General features: G+C 32.5%; 1 protein-coding gene across 2 annotated transcripts in view; it reads right to left on the bottom strand.

Annotated features, from left to right (window-relative positions):
- The window catches only part of TAF2 (TATA-box binding protein associated factor 2), a 73593-nt gene that overhangs the window by 12535 nt on the left and 38941 nt on the right, over positions 1-22117 (bottom strand). Inside the window, exons 18-24 of one of the 2 annotated variants that reach the window (XM_045560491.1) lie at positions 20909-21019; positions 15835-16028; positions 13674-13813; positions 10886-10955; positions 7842-7951; positions 1716-1945; positions 246-401 (exon numbers count right to left, since the gene is read on the bottom strand). In XM_045560491.1, the coding sequence (XP_045416447.1) occupies positions 246-401; positions 1716-1945; positions 7842-7951; positions 10886-10955; positions 13674-13813; positions 15835-16028; positions 20909-21019 (1011 nt within the window). The remainder of the gene's footprint in view (positions 1-245; positions 402-1715; positions 1946-7841; positions 7952-10885; positions 10956-13673; positions 13814-15834; positions 16029-20908; positions 21020-22117) is intronic. The other variant, XM_045560492.1, reaches the window with a different exon arrangement.

The following is a 22117-nucleotide window of genomic DNA, read 5'->3' as shown; positions in this document are numbered from 1 at the left end:
TGGGAAAAAGTAGTGTGCCTCAGTGGTATGTGCACACATAGTTCCTTCCCCAAATAGAGAAGAAGTATGTGATGACAGACGTTAAATAATTGGTTGGAATGTCTTAGAAGGACATTTGAATTCTTCTGTGATTCAGTCTGTCCCATGTATTCCTGCTAAGGAAAAACCACTGCAAGTATTCAAAAAGATTTACAAGAAGGTGAATATCCTACACTGTTAATACAGGTTTAACCTGTATTTCTTACTCTGATTTTGAGTTTGACTTTACTGCTATCCTCATTCTTCTCCAGTATTTGACCAGGTTCTAGTGGGGACCCCAGTGGTGTATCAGCCTTCCTCTTCACTCCCTGCTGATGAGCTGATATATTACATGATGCTTCCTTGGCAAGGTGATCATCTTCCTGCGGCAATATTCAAGATCAAAATTAGATTTCTGAAGACAAGTAGCTCATAATATAGCTGAAAACTAATAGCTACAGCAACCATGCAGATTAGAGCATGCCCAGTGGCTAAAAGTTACTAGCAATGGGCTTAAAATAAATTTAAATTTAACCTTTTCCTATCTGCTAGTATTTTTTAGGGGGGCAGGGAGGTATTTAAATGAACGTTAGAGCTTTCCCCCAAAGAATATGTCTTTTGGTGCCATTTTTTCCTCTTACCCTGAAGTGTGCATAAATTAACCTATATGGGCAAGAATTATAAACATATTCATTTTCACAGGTTTCTAAATATTTAGATCTGAAAGAGCTCTTTAATGAGATTCCTTTTTCTATGAAACCATTTGTCTTCTTCATAACCCAAACCCTAGGACAAATTTTAAATTTACACAAATAAATACAATTATATTTCAGAAAATTTAGGAGATAAGTAAATTTCAAATGACTAATATTAACTAACATAGGGAGAATCTGAACTTGAAAGTGTCAAAACACCAGTAGGGAATTGCCAGGCAAGTAATCTGGTCTAAATATTGGTGAAAAATGAAGCATGAAGTTTTGGAGACATTTTGTCATCATAAGAAAATCATTTCAGAAAAACTGTCTTTAAATTATGGTAAAATGATTAACATGTATCCTAAAAGTCTTTCTATAAAAAGTCTGGTAATTTCATAATGCATAGGTAGAAATAAAAGCTTTTCTAATGGCAAACAAACACATACAAATTTTAAAAATGAAATGCATAGGTTCCTCCCAAATCAGCATGTTATTGATTAACCTGATCATTCATTCATTCATCCATTCAGTTATTTATGTATTTATTTCATTCAACAAGCATTTTCCAGGCACTTATCATATGTTTAGAAGTATGGCAGGTATTACACAGAGTAACAATTAAAAAAGACAGGGCCCCTGTGTTCACACAGCTTGCCAGTAACAGATATGGACAAGATAGTTTCATGTGTAATAGGTTAAATATTCATTTTTATCTTCTACTCAGAGAAGAAATTCTATGCTCAAGTACAAAAAAATCTTATGCCATCACAAAAGGAGTAAATGGACTGGTAGCACATCATTTGTTATGTGCAGTTATGGAGTTGTCAGTAGCATTTTATAAATTGTGAAGTGCTAAATAAATGTCAGCCAGCAGGTTTTAAAATGGCATAAGAAACTGTGTTAGTGGCTATAAAATTCACCAGTTCACAGGAAACAATTCTCTTGTTTAGATGGCTCTATATAATAAAATTACACATCTTCTGTAATACATGTGATTCTTACAGGGTTCTGAAATCCAACTAGCTGTGCATGACTGCTTGGAGTATTCACAGCTTCTTGGTTGCCTGCTACAGCCTCTGGAATTATGGTGGGATTCAAGACAGCTTTTTTCTCCTTTAGATTCAGAACCAACCCAAGCTCTGGCAAGGGTAAACAGGAAGGTCTACTAAGGCCAAAAAGTGTGAAGTACAAGTCCACGGCACCACACCGTAACCTCCAATCATGTGAAGTACCTAAGAAGCAAATAATAAAGAAATAAAGGTCAACATGCACATTTATTCATAGATTATTAACTGTTCCAGAACCTGTACACAGGGAATTTTATAATTAAAAAAAATTTTAACACAACTTTCTTCTTACAAAATGAATACTAGACATTAACTAAAATTGTAATATTCCAAAAATAGTATTTTTTCAGGCCTTAAATCTTCCTTTTAATTCTTTCTCCTCAGTAATTATTCCACATTCATTTATTCTCTGTTCATCTTGTCTGATTCTCTCCTTTAATAGCCTGTTAGCAAGACAGCACTCCATGAGCCTCACATACCCTGTCACTGAAACAAATTCTCCTATCTCTAGGACTTACTACTTTCAGATTTTAAATATGGCAAGAAACCATACAACTACTTGACATACCACAATTCTAAATTTGGACTTATTGTAGAGAAGGAAAATATTTGGGTAAAAATTTTTACATTTGTGTTACTGTACTAGGTATTTATTTAAAATAAAATAACAGAAACAAGCAAACCACAGGGATAGCAACAGTAGTAAGCATGTACTTGATCAGAAGACGACTGCCTGGGTAGAAATTTAGTTTAAACTAGTTGACAGACTACAGGCAAGTGTTCTTTCAATTTCTCAGAGTTTCCATTTTTTCATCTTCAAAATAAGAGTTTTGGTCTCAGATCATACCTTACCCCATAGCAATGACAGACCAGAGCACAATGATATCAGGGTTCTTTCTCACTTTCCTTTTCTCCCCAGTAGAGCACTCCAGGTAGGCATTGCTATCAAATAGAACTGACTGAAAAAAGGAAATTTATTATCTAGGGTTAGACAATCTCTATGGTTCCTAGTCAGAATTTTAAATGATCTGGAGAATTTTAACAAGTTAACAGAAGGAATGTGGAAATTCTTCTTAATAAGAAAAATAAAGTCTATAAACACCTAATTTCAACTAAGAACTATGTTTCAAAAGAGTACCATAATATTTAAAAAGGAAAAACAAAAAGGAAAAAATTTTGGACATCATAAATATTAAGCTCTGTGGTTTTCAACAACAAATTATTAGAATAAGTAAATAAATTATAATCTAATAGTGATTCTGGTATGATTTACTCCAACAGATAAGTAACTATTGATTACATGCAAAGGAAATCTATAATGGGAGAAATTATACATTTACTGGGTTCATATTTCTCTAAATACGGAAAAAAGCTACTACCTACAGCTAACAGAAGTCAGCCAGTCACCTGCTCCTCAATGCCCACAGTATAAAACAAACTCCTGAGGCCCTTCACATTTGGGTCCTAATCTATGTAAACACTCTTTCAGAACTTGAAGCTTTTAAATATAACTGTCCTACCTAAAAAGTCTTTACCCGACTGGCAAACTGCTTTCCACTCTTTAAGAGCTAGCTCAAATGCTACCTCTCCATGTCTAGCATTCCAGAAAGGGTTCATGCTCCTTTCTTTAGATTTCCTGAGTAGCTTGTTCTCTTTCTTTATTTTAGCAACTACCTCTTCATATTATATCTGTTCCTACATTTCTTTTTCCATTATACTAAGTTAATAAACATGAAACAGCAATGTAGTGAACAGAAAGTGCTCAAGAAATGACTAGTGAGTAAATTAATGTGTGAAATCTTTAAAAAGGACTACCCCTGGGCAATGTGATATTTTCAATTAAAAATAAACCTATTCCTGTAATCCAGCACTTTGGGAGGCTGAGGCAAGAGGATCATTTGAACCAAGGAGTTCAAGACTGCCTGGGCAACATAGCAAGACCCCATCTCCACAAAAATTAAAAAAAAAAAAAAAATAGCCGGACACTGTGGTGCATGTCTGTAAGTCCTAGTTACTCGGGAGGCTAAAGTGGGAAGATCACTTGAGCCCAGGAGTTCAAGGAGCAGTGAGCTAGTATCACACCACTGCACTCCAGCCTGGGTGACAGAACAAGGCCCCGCTCTAAAAAAAAAAAAAAAAAAAAAAAAAAATTTAAATAAATAAATAATAAATTTATTTAAGATTCTTAAGCAACTAGGGATAAAGAACATATAATGTAAAATATCCTTCTCCTTAAAAATGTTTACTATCTTTCTGTGGAGGATTATTAATTTAAAAGCTGTGTAGGAACTACAAAGAACATTTTTTAGGCCAAGTGAGGAAATCTAAACATGGGCTATACACTGGGATGCGGTGGGATAATGATATTGTGGATATGTAGGAGAATTACCTTATTCTCCAGAGTGTATACTGAAGTATTTTGGAACAAGGCGCATAATACAATTTATTTTCAAATGATTCAGTAAAAAATGAGGGTGTGAATATACATACAAAGAAAGAGAAGGAAAAGGAGATAAAGTAAATGTGGTAAAATTTCAACAACTGGTCAATCAACCTGAAAGTATATGGTTACTCATGCTATTATTCACTAAATTTTCCTAAGCCTTGAAATTTTTACAAACAAAATGTTGAAGATAAAAGTTATATGAAAAATGAAACAATCAGTTAAGATATCTGATATATGTATGAGTGAGTATATACATACATAGCTCTTTGTTTGTGTATCTATTTTCAAAGCAAAAACTGTTGGAAAGATACTAGAATACATTCCAGAATTTAAAGCTAAGTAGAGCCACCATGTACCTGGAAGTATGCAGAGACTAGGCAGCCCTGGGATCTCAAAAGTTTTAAGTTTGAGAATCTTCCTTCCGTATATATGGCCATTAACGTGACTCAGTTACCAGAAGTCCCCAGTTTCTGTACCTATCTCTCAGCTCCAAATCCCCCTTTAGTGTATTTCTTTTTTTTTTGAGACAGAGTCTCACTGTGTTGTGAAGGCTGGAGTGTAGTGGTGTCACCATCTCTGGCTGCAACCTGCCTCAGTGTCCTGTGTAGCTGGGCGTGTGCTACTGTGCCCAGCTAATTTTTTAAAAAATTTTTGCAGAGATGGGATCTTGCTATGTTGCCCAGGCTGGTCTCAAATTCCTGAACTCAAGCAATCTTCCCACCTTGGCCTCCCAAAGTACTAGGATTAAGGCATGAGCCACCTGCCTAGCTGAATGGAATGTAAATTTTTTAAAACCAAGAATGTCATTCTTTAGTTCATCTGTCTCACTCTCAAATTAATTTCAGTTTTCTAAATCCTGTTTCTATGCATCCAAGCACAATTACTCTCTCTTACTGAAAAGTTTTTGAAATCAGTTGAGCAAACAAACTTTCATTCTTCAAAAGTATTTGGCCATCTCATAAGATGATCCTTTTTAACTGCCATGATACTCTGTCCTATATATTTTAAATGGGTTCAATGAATTTTATAACTATGCAAAGTCAACACACCTCAAATCCCCTCTGGAGTAAGACAGAAATAAATAAAAGAATATAATTAAATCTCTGTTATTTGTTCTCAACATGTAAATCAAGATAATGCTTATCTCAAGTAAGGAGACAACCCAGGAATCCCAAGAAGGAGTGAGGAGCAGGCGGAGTTCAGCAGGATTTGGGGACCTAGATTAAGTTCTAGCTCCTTTTGCTATTGATAAATTCTCATTACCAATTCCTAAAATAATAACCACTAGGAATATAGCAATGTGAAAAATTCTCATGATAAAATGCTATTTTAAAACCTTTATCTCAACTACAATTATACACACAATATGCACACATACAAACATAATTATTTTTTCCTAGAGGCCAAATATAACCAAATCTTAATAGTGGTGCTACAACAGAATTATGTAATATTTTCCTTTATTTTTTCAAATAAATTCTGTAACATGATTATATTACTTTTATCATTAAGAATTTTTTTTAAGTAAACAAAAAATGCATTTCTTAGATCAGATTCATTCACATATCTCAAAGGTTCAGGCTCGAAAGGGAAATGATAATCCTCCATAGTCCATCTTCCCTAATGTCCAATGTTTTACAAAAAATTTTTTTGAAAAAATCTTCCCAATTATTCATGCCATTCCCACTGTTCATACTGTTCCTATTTATTTATAATTCTAAAAAAATCAAGCAATAAATTGTTTATGACTATGGCCTCACTAATCTCATTGGTTTAGATTACTGGCACAGAGTATTCTAAATCAAAGTAGTAACTGTACTACATTGCACACTATGAAAGTTAAATACTAAACATCAGAGTTGGAATTTGTATAATCAAAACCTTCCAATGGGCTTCAAATATTTCACAGAAATGATCCCATTAATCTTGAACACAGATTCATTTTGTCCAAACAAATCTTCCGTACAAGGTAATAAAATAATTCTTAGTACTTCACTATGCATTCCTCAAATGTTATCCATCATGGTCAAGAAATCACATATTCTTGTTAAGAATATGTTCAACACAGTACAGTGTGTGCCACATGTTAATTGTTACACGATCCTTTACAAGTTTTTTAACTGTGTGTTCATCCCCTGGACCTAAATAACAGAAATCATAATATCTTTCAAGGTAACCAGAGGTAGCAAAATATAAAACATTATGTAAATATTAGCAATCATTCTTCTAGGAATTAGGGAAAACATTAGAAAAACAATTTAGCAATATCTTAGTATAAACTGGTTTACATGTTGTTTTCTGAAGACCTTGATAATAAAGGCCATACTATTTTCAATTTTATTATACTTCATCAAAATATCTATGATGGTGCCTTTACTTGGGGGTATTGCACTATTATGAAACTAGAAAATGGAAGTTATATAACTGCATAGCACCTCAATATTAGTAAACTAAATAATAAAATAAAAGAATTAGAACTTGATATTTAATTGTGAGTCAGTGAAGGAGCCACTAATGAGATAGGCAGGACAAGTTATTTTCCAACATTCTAGACTGAAGATAAAGTGACACACTCGAAACTTAAAAGTATTTGAATGAATACCCACTGCTCTCCCACCATCCATCTGTAATAACCCCATTTATCTTTAAGCAAAATGCATTTCAGCCTAGTTTTTGATTGCATCTTTAAATGAAAACCAGTATTATAATTTCAACCTATCAGAGACATAAAGCAAATTTTCATTAAGTATATATAACATTTCCAATCATCCAATTAAATAAAAATGGCAAAGAATAGAATAAATTACATAAAAGGGAATACAAAGAACTCAAATATATGAGAAGCATAATGATAATATCATCACTATGCTAGTATAACTTTTTGAGTATATAGTATGTCACTTGAGCTTTACAAATACTAACTCATTTATTTATCAGTTTGTAGAAGTAGATATCATTATCATCTGCATTTTGTAAATGAAAAAAGTTTAGACGAGTCACACAGTGAGTAAATAACTGAGCTAAGATTCAACCCTTAGCAAACTGGTTCCAGAGCTAGTGCTCCTAAGCACTGTTATCCTACCTCTTGACCTCACTCATATAATGTAAATTAAAACTATAATGAAATACCATGATCTCCAAGGTAGAGAACAGTAACAACATGTACTTTTTAAAAAATACAGGCTATGTGTTATTCTACACGCACTGACTGCCCCTGGAAGGATACACAATAAATTGGTTACCTCTGGGAAAGGCCATTAAGTGGCTAGGGAAAAGAGGTTGGAAGATTTATTTTTCACTCCTTTGTGACTTTCTGAAATAAAAATAATAATGCTTGGCAGGTTCCTGTTTATAGCCCTTCAACCATTTCATGCTTTCACATAATTAATATTTTTGTTTCCTCAACCACCCTGTGGAGCAAAGTGAGTATAGCCTTAACAAATGCTACCACAGCCACCACTGTAAAGGGGTGACATGCTACTTAAAAAAAAAAAAAAAATAGACAAGACAAAAACTTTTAACTTCAGTTCTTAAATGCTACTGAATTGAAAACCTGTTGTAAAATGGAAATACTCTAATAATACAAAACATTTTTCTAAATCACTGCTCTCTCACCAGAATTCATAAGTTTCCAAAGTTGATCTACCAAGGCTTCATTGCATAAGGGAGACTCCATGTTCTTAGTAAATGGTGGGTTCTTAGTCAACATGTTTAGAATCTTATGCCTGAAAGATTAAAAAAGCAAGTAAATTTTTGCTAACCCTTTGCTGACTGACGCTATGAATAGGAGATACCATAAAATATTTAGAAATTATCTGTAATTCTTCCTTCCTATTTTATCATTTTCCTGCTTAGGTCTAGTTTTTTGTTTAGCTTAGTTTTATTTCAAAAGATACTATACTACATCCTAAATATTCACTACTTGTTTTTTCACTAAAAAATTCTGGTGGATTTTGTTTGTTCTAAAATCATTTTACTGTACAATGAAATCTTCTAAAACCTGACTGAATCTTTCCCACCCCATTTTCTAAAATGAACATTCCACTCTGCTATCTTAAAAGGGAGCAACAACAACAACAAAAAACAAATCACATATAGGCCAAGAAGTCTACATTTCAGATAATAAAATGAATGTAAACTTCATTATTATAGTATCCTTGTAAAGCATGGAAGTGTACAGAAGTATTTTAAATATTTTAAATATGGAGATTACAAAAAGGCTTCCTCAAAATAAGCTGAGGTTGAGAAGAGTTGATTAAGAAAAGTATCCTTATAGAGGGTAACCGTTAAACTCTACTACAGGGAGTTGTTGTCTCATATGAGAGAGTATCTGAATACATTATGGAGTCTTCTGAAAAATAGGGCAATGCGATAAAACCAAAATCTGAAAAATAAAACATCTGATGCTGTAAGTAGAAGACACCATAAAAAGAGGATAGAGAAAGCAAAGAAGAAAGGGATAGCAGTACTCTAGCATTTAGTGAAGGATAAAAAAGCCAGCTCTAAGTCTGAGAAATTCAAAACTCAAGAGTAATTGGAATACTGGATACAGATGAGGAAGAAAGAAACTGAGTTGTAAGTAACTTTTATGGAGGTTAGCAAAACTTTAAAGAAAGTGGATTGGAGAAATTTTTATATTTAATTGTTGGTAGTAAGACATCAAATTGGATTTGTAATTGAGAAGTAGATGGGAGGAAAGTGGAACTGCTAGACTGTAGTGTAAAACCATTTAACCCCTTTTGGCTGCAATTTGTAAATTTGAATTCTGTTAATATCCTTTAGTGCTGTGAATTTTAAAACTGTGTGAAATAAGTTTAGGGGATAAAAGAAAGGCTTTTACAAGGAAATATGCATAAATAACTATAGATTCAAAATAATACTAAAAAGAGAAGACAGAATCTTCTGCTTGATTTTTCAGAAGTTAAATATAAAAATTCATAATAAGCATATGCTTCAGACATCTGGAACAGACCTTAAGCAAATCTTGAGAAAGTACAGGTTCATGACATGTCCATAACAGTAAAAACAACATATTTCCTTGAAAAATTGAGAATATTTTTTAAGTATAAACTATGTGTTAGATGATATTAGGTTAAGCCCAAGAGGTTCTCTAATGGTGATATAAATGAACCACATCAATTAAGAAGAAAATATTCTAAAAATAATCATAAAATAAATCTTTAAATAGATTTCAGATTGTAAATAACAGTGCTCTGAAATTAGAATGAACCTTAACAGTTCCAAAACAGTATTAAGAAAGAATTATTTAGATTGTATAGTATATAATTTACATAGTTACTTCAAATATTACAAAAATCATAATCTGTTAAAAATGGTTTTCAAAATATAGATCTCAAATACATGGTCTTCAAAACAAGATCTCAGAAATATGCATGCTAATGTTAGTTCTGTTAATGTAAATTAAAAACAAATGAATACATGATAAACCTTATTTATACTGTATTTATACTTTCTGTTCCCACTTGTCAGTAGGATCTTACAAGCTTTCAAATGTATGAGCTCTATTAGATAAGAGATGAGGCTGGTTTCCGGTTTATCCTTTCTCAATATGAACATATAATTTAAAATGCGTGATTATGAGGTTTGTTTTTCTCTATGTCAGCCTTCCCTTAGTACATCAATCACAAGGATAAATTATTTAAAATACAACTTAGATTACAAATCAAGAACTATAAAATATTAACAGTGAAACTCTGCACAAAGTTTATACAATGAACATCACTTAAAACACTGAAATATGAGGTGATGGAACTCACTGTTATATATAACCTGAAAATCTACTGTTGGTCAAAAACCAATTCTACCTTAGGAGTCTATAATCTCTCATGTAGATTTCTCATACCGAGATGCATTTCAGTGAGATTATTTTATGTCATTTTAGAAGAAAATTATCTGTCAACTGATATGTAAAGTTGAGCAAGACAATTAAGGTATCTAAGTCTATGTGCTCATTTCTAATTGAAATGGCTGTAAGTTATTTTCTAGCTTTAAAATTCTATTCTATGAAGTCATATTAAGACAAATGAAACAAAATTTGCCTACTATGTGTTAAAAAAGGAACAGAAATGGTGAGTTTTAATCCTATCTTAATATATAATACTATAAACATCCTATTTTGTAAAAGAAACCATCAGAAATGAAGGATATAACTAAAAAGGGATACAAAAATGAATGTAGTTACTATGTCAGGATTTGATTTTTTATTTTCCTCTATTTTTCTAAATTTTTAATGTCATATTACCTTCCTTAAAAATTCTAAGTCTAATAAAATTGAAATTGTATGTGAGACAGAAAAGAACTGGATGTCCTAAAACATTGCTCTTAATTACTTTTAAAACAGTGAAATCAATACAGAGGTTTTATCCTCCACATTTATTACAAACTGTTTCATAAGGTTTTCTTTAATTTGCAATAGAAATCATACTAAAACTACAGGGACTAAAACTTTATTAACAATGTATTTTGAAAATTTCTTTCCAAAGGCAAATCAAATTTAAAAAAAAACAAATAGAAAAGGACATGAATAAATGTATAACATATTCCCACATTTTCAAAAATCATAAACAACTGTTCATATATAATCTGAAGTTATTCAAGTCACATTAGGATTTATAAAATATTATAGTATATAAACTAACCTTACATAGGGTACAGGGTCACTCTGAATCATATTAAGTAGCCATTGCAGTTCTTCATAACTCCTATCCACTGAAAATAAAAATAACAAAATATATTTGTTGTTAATTATAACATATTAAATAATAAATGATAAGCCAGGAGTTTACACTTAATATTTAGGACTCTGCCTTGGTTGGATTTTCAGAGTAAAGGCTGTAGGCAAGCTCTTACATTTTCTTACATAATTTCCCTACCCCTGAAATCACCCTGACAGTTCTGAAACAACCATATAAAGCATGAAAATGGGAAGGAACCCAATTCTAAGAATAGGAGGAAACCCAATTCTTAGTAAAACCCAACCCATTCAAGGCTATGGAGCCTTGAATATTCTTCCCTTCAATTAATAAGACTTCCAAAGATCAAAAACCACTTCTTCCCAGTGTAGCAGCTCTTTTCAAGCCTGCCCGCTCTCTGCTCTTGAGAGCATACTTTCACTTCAATTTTTCAATTAAAAAGCCACTTGCTTGGCTTATGTGGTATATCCTGAAATTTTTTTCCTGAAAATCAACAAGAACTTGGAAAAACCTCCAGCTGGAGGCCGCTAAAATAGCACCAAGTGCATACTCTTTACATCATTAAATAATTCAAACCAATGGCAAATGCAACATAAAGCAAATTATAATTTATTACAAGCCCTATATTAGAGATGATTAACTCTCAAACTGGACAAAACTTGTTTAAATAAAATTATGTTTCTAGATATTTAAATTATGGCACCCAATCAAATGTTTTTGCTCACATGGCTTCTTCCATTTAAGATTAAAGAGCAGTCTTAACTTTTCAGTATAATATAAAACGCAATTATAAAAATAGTTAAAATAGTTCATATATAAACATATATGAACATAATTGACATAAAATGACTAGTTAGCTATTAATATTTTCATTCACCTTTCAACAAGTGTTGCTTTTATGATTTGAAACTCTTTGTCTTCAGAATTTTATTCCTAATATTTTTCATTTCTTCTATTTTCTAATTTGAGCAACAGTATTTAAACTTACAATTTAACAAAAATAAAGTCTGGATTCATAGCTCACATTTAAACACCAATCCATTAAATTATACCTATCAATTTAGCATTCTATTGGAAATTATAATATTAGTATTCTACTTCATTTCAGGTAGTATTCATGAAATTTTCTTCTTATCTATAAGACACTGAATATCATTCATATATCTTGAGAAAGAAGTTTGAGAGCACTGGCATATTTGGTAGATCTCAAAACTTTGGATTTCATGAATCGGTAAAACTCCAAAACAGAAAAGAAGACTGACAAAGAATTACACTTTTTTTCCTGCCAAGAAATTCATTTAACAACAACAACTAAATCACTATTTTCACAATTATTTCTTACAAGAAAGAATATTTTAATCTTCAATAAAAAAGAACAAATGACAGTCCTTTCTGAACTTAGGCTAACATGTAGCATATACACATTATATTATTATTACCCTTTATTTACTGACTGCAAACAAGTATTTCTACTGAAATTTATAAAAAATTACCAAGATTTAAGTACACTTTCCTCTACTTTACATTTTTAAATGAACCGTTATCTACTAAAGAACTTCTCTCACTCCTCCTTTCTTTTCCACAGTCAGACAAGAAGTTTAGCATGCTTTCACTTCTTTACTCTTGCCGTATTTTAGTACTATCATCCGGGATTTTAGATGTAAATCACATTTACATATTCCTTCAACTTGCATATTATTTTTAAAAAATTATTTTCAAAATGTGCATTAAATTTTACAACCAGTTTAACAAATATTTAACTATTTTATAGGCCTAGTTACTTATCATTGTTTATTTCATACTTTCACCATTCTTGACTACATCCAGGTTAGTTGAAAATTATCTTTGGGAGTTATGTTTTTAAGAATGTTACATAGGATATGTAGTTATAATTCCACAGGCTACATGAGCAACAACTTAGCAAGGTAGAGAGTCTTGGATCATAATTTTCCCTAAACATTACATAGCCATTTATTTGTTCACTGTCTTTTGACTCTTCATGTTATAACAAATTCATATGCTACACTATTCTTTTACCTTGTACAATAGCCTGGTTCTGATATTCCCAGGAACTTACACATTTTTCCTTAACCTTAAAAATTAAAGTTTCATCAGAATCTACTTTAAGTCAGCTCCACTCATCCTCTTTCAGAGTATTCTATTATTTCTTGGATTACTGTTTTCTTCCACCTGCTCTGTTCTTCATGACTTTTTATTTTTTTTACATTTTTAACTCTTTTTCTTCTCTAAATTTTTAAAAATGTTTTGGGTATGTATTTGTATATGGGTTCTCTTGCCCATTTTTTGGCCTTATTTATGTTTTTTCCAAATTCATGAAACCTTGCCTAATTCCTGAAGCTCCTGTTTAGTCTGTTGCTCTACTTTCACAGACACAAATTTTTACACAGGTGTTAAGATGTTTTCTTTAATTCTTCTTAAAAATTTCCCCTAAATCATCTCCTATTTCTAAAAATAATAAGCAATTAAAGATACAGAATGATATACTTGAGTTTTTGGAAAGGCCAAAGATATCTATAATTTTATTCTTTTCCTTCATTTATTAAATCTTATGTGAACACTACATTTACTGAGATTATTTCTAAATCAGTGAGTCGGGAATTTAAAATTAAAATATCTGTATTTTACATACTATGAAAACCCAATAACCAGGACTGGCTTTAAAAAGTAAATACTTTTTCTAAAATAATAAGAGCATCTGTTTCTAAAGTATTACCTTTAGTATAATCAACAACTGCTTCCAAAGCTGCTATCCTGATGTCCACAAAGTGGCCATATTCAGCATAAGATTTAAAAAGAGCAGGATCACTTGGCACATGTCCATTCTTCTGAAGCACCCGAATAGCTCTCAAACAACTAGGGGGAGAAAGATACTTCAATTAACTACTTTCATTGAAGTATTATGAATCAAATTTGTTTCCCTGGTATTAGAGGTTCATTTGTGGCAATAAATTAAAAAACTGATGTGATTTGAATCCACTTTCAATTCTGTAATAGTCATGTATCACATAAAGACGTCTTGGTCAATGATGGACTGTGTGTATCACAGTGGTCATTTAGTAAGCTAAAATTAATTTATTACAGAAGAAAAATATTTTCTTTATAAATTTAGTGTAGCCTAAGTGTACAGTGTTTATCAAGTCTACAGTAGTGTTCAGTAATATCCTAGGCCTTTACATTCAACTACCACTCACTTATTGGCTCAACTACAGCAACTTCCAGTCTTGCAAGCTCCATTTAACACATTGACTGCCCTGTGAGTTGTATTTAACTCACACTAGTTTTGAGCCCAGGGCCTCATGAAGCATATGTAACTCACATGTCTCTTTACCTTGGGAGCCACGTGGTACGCAGGCAACTCATACTGCCATACTGTAGTATACATGTAACACACATAATATGTATGGGGGCAAAACCCTGCAGTTGGTTCGTGAAAATCTTACTTGACGTTCTTATTGCTACAATTAATATTGACAATTCAATTGCATATAATTCACACACAGAGAAAATAAAAAATAACAAATTTTTCATTAAATTAGAAAGGATCATTTTGTTTTTGAAGTTTTTATTCTATTTTCGTAATAAAACACTGACACCCCCAAGGAAAAAAAAATTTTTTTTCTAGTGTTGCAATCAATGTGTTAAGGTAAGTGTCCTATATAGGTGTACCTTTTTTTCATCTTTTATACTATATTTTCCTGTACCTTTCTTATGTTTAGATATGTTTAAATACACAAATACTTAGCATTGTATTACAATTGCCAACAGTACTCAGCACAATAACATGCTGTACAGGTTTGTATCCTAGATGCAATAGGCTACATAGCCTAGGTGTGTAACAGGCTGCATCATCTAGGTTTGTGTCAGTACACTCTTTAAATGTCCCATGACTGTATTAAATTTTTGCAATTGTAAAAATTCAAAATTAATGTCTAAATCCTACTAAAACAAATTTCAAAACTCAAAGTTTCCAGTATAATTATAACAAGAATACTCTTCAGAAGAAAGTATTTAGCATAAAATATAATTTAAATAAAGTACTTTCTCCAATGTTTTAGTAATATATTCGCTATATATATAGAAGGTTAAAATTATGTTTGAATCAGTAAGTAACTTTTAGCAAACACCTAAGGAAATAAGCAGAACTTTTAATAGCCATATACAAATAAGTAGATAGAAGTAAAACATCTTAAAAGAAGGCTAAGAAATGTTTATCCTGGCCGGGCGCGGTGGCTCATGCCTGTAATCCTAGCCCTCTGGGAGGCCGAGGCGGGTGGATCGCTCGAGGTCAGGAGTTCGAGATCAGCCTGAGCGAGACCTCGTCTCTACTAAAAATAGAAATAAATTATCTGGACAACTAAAAATACATTTATAGAAAAAAATTAGCCGGGCATGGTGGCACATGCCTGTAGTCCCAGCTACTCAGGAGGCTGAGGCAGTAGGATCGCTTCAGCCCAGGAGTTTGAGGTTGCTGTGAGCTAGGCTGACGCCACGGCACTCACTCTAGCCCAGGCAACAAAGTGAGACTGTCTCAAAAAAAAAAAAAAAGAAATGTTTATACTATATTTAATGAAATAAAATATGCAGACATAAAAAATAAGGCTTATAAAGAATTTCTGATGACATGAGAAACTGTTTACAATACAACAGAACACCAAAAAATACACAAAATATAATCTCAAGTAATTAAAAATTTATATAGTTATAGAGGGACATCTTAGAAGGACATTCTGCAATTAACAATTTATCTGTGCTTGGCAGAATCACAGAGAATTTTAATTTTCTTTTTTACTTTACTATATTTCCTAATTTTCTCAGAATAAATTTCTTTTGTAGTTATAATAAATTTAAAAAAAAAGTAAAGAATTTAATCATACCTAACAGTGATGGTATGTCTATAACTCGGAAGAAGTTTTTCCATATTCAAAAACCTGGTGATTTCTTCAAGAATGAGTCGCACATCAGGATGTAAGTTATCCAAAGTTCTAACTTCATTATTCACACTAACTGCAGGTGTAACAGAGTTGGCCAGGGCATCAATCATTTCTGCCCGGTAATAGTTATCTGAAAACTAAGCCAAAGAAAAAATAAAATTCACTCTTCTGATCAAAATTAATAAAATAAAATGTAACTTAAAAATATAATTTATTTGAAAACACAAGCAAGTTCACTACTAAATATTCAATTCTGTTCTTGGCATAGAGTCACTTTGGAAAACAGAGTGAAAGAGATTCACTAACCAGTGATATATTAGCTTACTGAATAAATACTTACAATGTGCCAGGTACTCTTGTAGTAAACTAGCCAGATTCTTCTAAAAGGAGACCACAGCCCACAAAGCCTGCTATAACAGAGCTTCAAATCAGATATTTAATGCTCTAATATAAAAACACATAATGAAGGCTCACCAGATATTTGAGAAAAGCATCAACATAAAAAACAGAGACCAGAACAAAGAGAAAAAAAGCAACTTGGAAGAAATGGGGAATTCAAGGAAAAGAAAATCATAGGGGACCAAAAACAAAATTCAAAATTATTATTGATATTGTCTGAGAAATAACCAATTAAGGTATGTCTTCCAATAGCATAACATTATTTTAAAAAGAAAGAACATGCAGAGAATAAAGATAAAAATTAACTGAAATATAAAATTGAAAAAAATCTCCCAAAATTTTGAGCAAAAAGAAATAGAAAATAGAAAGGAAAATATAAAGTAATTGGAGGGCTGGTATAGGAAACATAAGATATGAATGGCAGGAGTTCTGCCAGAGAAGCAGACAAAATAGAGGAGACCATTAAAAAAAAATCCTAAATCCATATCACAGTCAATTCCCAGAGAAGCAATTTATTAAAAGGCAAACTGGGTGTGGCTTGACTTAAACTCAGCAAATCAGGTGCCCTGGCCTGGGAATTTGAACATGGAGCAAAGTGAATTAATTCTCTTAGCAGTACAGAAAGTATTTTGTGCTAACACAAACTGTCAGATAACTGGAAGAGGAATACCTGCCCACTTTTGACTTTCATTGTGGAGTCAGAACCTCACATTAATACACTAATGCAGAGTCTCTAAACATTTTTTGGTTCAGATACTGGGCAGAAAAAAAACTAAATAAGGCACATAAACAAACAAAACCAAAGGAAAAATACCCCAGAAGTGTTCACTATGGATAAAGTTTTGCTTTCAGACCACTCTAATGATTGAAAATTTAACCTCTGTAACTTCAGTTTACTGGGCCTAATTCTTTTCTCTGGAGCCAAACACAATGATAGTGATTATTTTTTTTACCATGCTAATTTTATTTTAACACAGTTGCATTTATCAACATTCTCTTTCATACTTTCTGAGTTTTGTTTCACACCATTCAGAGACTGTTCAAATTATGTTTACAGGTTTTCTTCAGGTACTTTTGTAGGCTCGTTGTTATCTGTAATAACTACTTTACCAACAAAGTAAGAGCTCCTTTTTTCAGACTTAAACATCCAGATAAGAATGAATTCAGAAATGAAAAATGAGAAGCAAGTATCAGTGGAGTAGGGAAACCAAAAGATTTAATTTTTACCCTCAGATCACATCCAGTTCTTACAGAAACTATCATAGTGATTGAACAAACTAAGTTATTTATCATCCCCAGGTTACAAGAGACAAAGTGAAGCAGTAATTTGTGGAGCACAGCCAAGGAGGGTCACTCAATAGAGCAAAAATTCTCCCCCCCCACACACAAAAAATTAATGTACTATAGCAAAGAATGACTAATGTTTTTAACAACAATCCTTTGGTATCAGTAACAGTTCATCCCAGGTTTTGCATACTTTAATATGGTAGAGAAATTTCATATACATATATATAATTTGTTAGAAATAAGTGTACAAAAGATTTACATGTAAAATTGCTAATAACTAGGTTTAAAAGGATTAAGTTTTAGTCCTCTTGAAAACGAATTCACCCACAATATTGAATTTCATACTCCTGCCCAATTAATAAGATGTTAAAAATGTTTTCCCCAAGTCCTACCGTTTTTCTAGGACTTAGATTTTTTATATTTCTAATTTAATTTTACTTGTAGAAAATCTGTCATTTCTTCTCATAGACTTTAAAAACTTTATATCTATGTGTCACTCTCCTTTTTAACCAAAGCTCTCTAAGAAAAATTATTGTGGTTGGAAGCAAGCTACTTCAAAAAGCAAAAACGGAAAAAAATTGATAATTTAATCAACTAAATAGATGCTCACCCAATCACATCTTTTTTGGTAGTTATAATTCATTAATCTGTGAATCTTTAAATGACAATATAACCTCTTTCTCCCAACCACAATTTTTAAGAGAATAAACTTTGATATCAGACAGATCTGGATTTGATTCCTGGGTCTCCTATACATATGACTTTGGGTAAATCTCTTAACCTTTATAACCCTCAATCTGCTTACATGAAAATTGGGATAGTAATAATAGTACCTATTTCAGAGGTCTAGTGAGGATTACATTAAATTATTCATGTTTTGGTATAGGGCATGGAACACGCAAGAAGTAAGCTATTATTAGTGTTACTGTTGTTATTAATATTATTTGCACTTACGCTATCCTTAGTATCCTCAGGTGCTAATCTTATGAAACTGCTTAATTTACAGCATCTAACTATAAAAACTGATTAGACTTTTAGCTTACACCTGAACTCCTAGCACTTCGGAAGACCAAGGCGGAGGATCACTTGAGCTCAGGAGTTTGAGAGCAGCCTGAGCAACATAGCAAGACCCCGCCTCTACAGAAAATAGAAAAATTAGCCAGGTGCAGTAGTGCACACCTGTAGTCCCAGTTACTTAGGAGGTTGAGGCAGGAGGATCGCTTGAGCCCAGGAGTTTGAGGCTGCAGTGAGCTATGATCACGCCACTGCACTCCAGCCTGGGCAACATAGCCAAACCCTGTCTCAAAATAATAATAACAACAATAATAATTATCATTATGATATGGGAGTCAAACCCCCAAATCAAGCATGAAATAGTAATTCCAATAACAAAAAATAACAGTAATTATGTTTTATGGATATATTTGAGGGCTTCCTATGAGTAGGCCAATACAATTTCAAGATTGATAGCTGAAAAACCTTTCATGTGGTCCTGAAATTAAGAACTTTTAAGGGAAATAATGAGAGATACAACCAGTTACACAGTCCGTTACATAAAATTTCCTTGGGAACTACTTAGACAGCTAAGTATTGATTGAAATAAAGCACTAAATGAAATTTCTAATTAGAAATTTTATTTGTTTTATTCTTAGTGTTAAATTACACGAAAATCTGAGCCACTTAAGCAAAATAATAATGAAAAAATAAAGCACATGCTTCTGAAAATGGGTCTGCCTAGATGAGCTTGCTACTCATCAAAAAAAGTTGGACCCATGACAAAGGCAACTAAAAGACATCCTTGAACTCCTATGTCCCTAGTATACAGTGTTCTGGAAGAGACCAATTATCATAGAGCCTATCAAAGAGGAAGTCAACAGTATTCACAAATAGCAAGAAAAAGTGAATCAGCTATAATGTATTCTTAACGTATTCTTCTAAAGCATTTATTTTTTAAGAAGTCTTTTAAGTTTAAAATATTTGAATGTTATTTAGAAAGGCAAAATTTTCTTAATTTTCATTACCAATTATCTTTTAATAAACATGGCTGTATTTTTTTTTTACCATTATAATGTTATATTAAACTTTTCATCAATTTGAATTATCCTAAGAATTACATATATCTTTGCATGGACAGTTCCTTCCATCTGGAATGACCTTCCTAGACTGCTCTTATTCATACTCTGGAAAAATCCTATTCATCTTTATGACTCAGGCTGAGGGTCACCACCTCTATACAAAACTTCCCTGAGTCTTTCTCCCCACATCCTTGAAAATAGGCACTATAGTCAGCCCTCTACATCTATGGGTTCCACTTCTATAGGTTTTCCACCCATGAATTCAACAATCTTGGATCAAAAATATTCAAGAAAAAAAATGGATGGTTGTGGCTGTACTGAATATGGACAAGACTTTTTTCTTACTATTATTCCCTAAACAATATAACAATGGTTTACATAGCCTTTACATTATATTAGTTATAAGTAATCTAGAGATGATATAAAGCATACAAGAGGATGTGAGTAGGTTATATGCAAATACTACACACCATTTATATAAGCGACTTAAGTATCTGTAGACTTTGGTATCTGAAGGGGGTTCTGAAACAAATCCCCCATGGATACTGAGAGAAGACTGTACTAGGAAATCATGTATGCTTCCATTGTAGCAATTATCACATTTGACTGTTAACTGCTTGTCTGATTCCCCTACTAGGCTGCATCCTTGAGGGCCAAGAATCAGACTAATATACAGCACTTGTTCAATAAATTTTTAATGAATAAATGAAGCTCCTGAAAACATCAACCATCTTTTCTTTCTATTACTATTTAACATGGTACACTACCTAGCATAGTATATATTCTCAAAACATTTAATGATTGTTAGACTGGTAACAAGAAAGGTGAAATAACTTTTGAAGCATAGCATCCAATAGCTATTTGCTAAATAAATGAATAAAAACACACAATGATTAAAAAAAATCAAATTCATCAATAAACAAGTTAATTCCAATTGGGAATTATTTTCTTGGTATCATTTGGTAAAATAAAAACAAAAATAAAATTGTGCTGTCAGACTTGAGCAAGAGAAATTTTAGCTGGCTCCCCAAAATCTGATACACTACTATCTCCACATTATAAGAGACTTGAGGAACATTTAAAAACCAATTAATCTTGGTTTTCATCTACTAGTTATTCTAATAAATCATGTTTATAAGTCTCTATCCTTAGAAGTTTCAAGTACCATGGACTCAACTATGAGTCTGTAGACTAAATAGATCTTTAAAAACAAAATATCACTGGGTGGTTTTACAATATTAAGAAAAGAAACTTACCTTATTTTTCCTGTTATCATTGTACTTGATTAAGTCTAAAATAAATGTTAAGACTTCTTTGGGACAAAGGTTATGAACATCTCTTAATAAAGCCATCGCAACTGGCATAGTCTACAAAAAAAAAAAAGACTTATTTTAAGCACATAACCTAACTTTTCCATTTTCATTACTACAATCCATTGACATAGGTATCTGGATGGAGCCTTAGCCCTCTCTCCCCCAACCCCTCCCACTGAGGATGCTAATCTCAAAGCCTTCAAACAGAAGAGCTGGGCAGGAAACCAAGGGCAGAGCTGCATGACTGGACACACTCTGCAGGCCACGTGCCTTCATCCTCATTTGCCAGAGGAAATACTTATAATCTAAATTGTATAAATTCACTTTCATGTGATTCAGCGTAAAGGGTATGAGTTTTAGCAGTAGACAGACCATTATTCAACTCCAAACTCTACTATCTACTAAGGTAGATGTCTTTAGCTAGTTGCTTACTGAATAGAAGCCTCATTTCCTCACAACCAGTTTTAGGATTAAATGATACAGTAGCTGGAGTCATGTGGCATATGGCAGAGCTCAATCATCAGTCTTAGAACATACTGATTCTCGGAACACTCAATCCTCAACCCAAGGAAAAATGGCATATTATCTGAAATCCAACCTAACTTTCTCCTTTCCAAATTTTCATACGCAACTTTTCAAAGTAGAAGCATGACTCATACACAGTAGTAACTCCATCAGTAAAACAAAGCTAACTAAGTTCTAGGCAGAACTACAGATGAATAGACATCTTAGTCCTTAACACATGGGTAGATATGGACTATCCCCTCTTACTCAAAATAACTATACCCTCTAAATTGGAGGTCAGAAAGGAAGATGGCTCTTTGCTTGCCTAAAGGAACAGAGGAAACAGGAACAACAATAGTCAATGTTAATGCTATAAGGACAACTGAGGGAAAGGCTCTTTTCCATAGAAATATGTGCCCTATGCCTATTCTGCCCTTTTGGGACTCAAGTTTGATTTAGGCACCAAACCTCTCTCTTTCTTTCCTGCCCACTAGAAGTATTATAACAGGTAAATTGGTCTAAAAGCACTGACTTTCTATCTTTTTTGACAGCAACTCACAGTAAAAAATACACTTTATAACTCAACCTAACATACACATACACACTTCACATGCAATGTATACAAACTAAAAAATAAAACCAAAAAAG

The sequence above is a fragment of the Lemur catta genome, chromosome 9 (assembly GCF_020740605.2).
Source record: "Lemur catta isolate mLemCat1 chromosome 9, mLemCat1.pri, whole genome shotgun sequence".
NCBI lineage: Eukaryota > Metazoa > Chordata > Mammalia > Primates > Lemuridae > Lemur > Lemur catta.
This window is presented reverse-complemented; position numbering and strand designations above follow the sequence as displayed.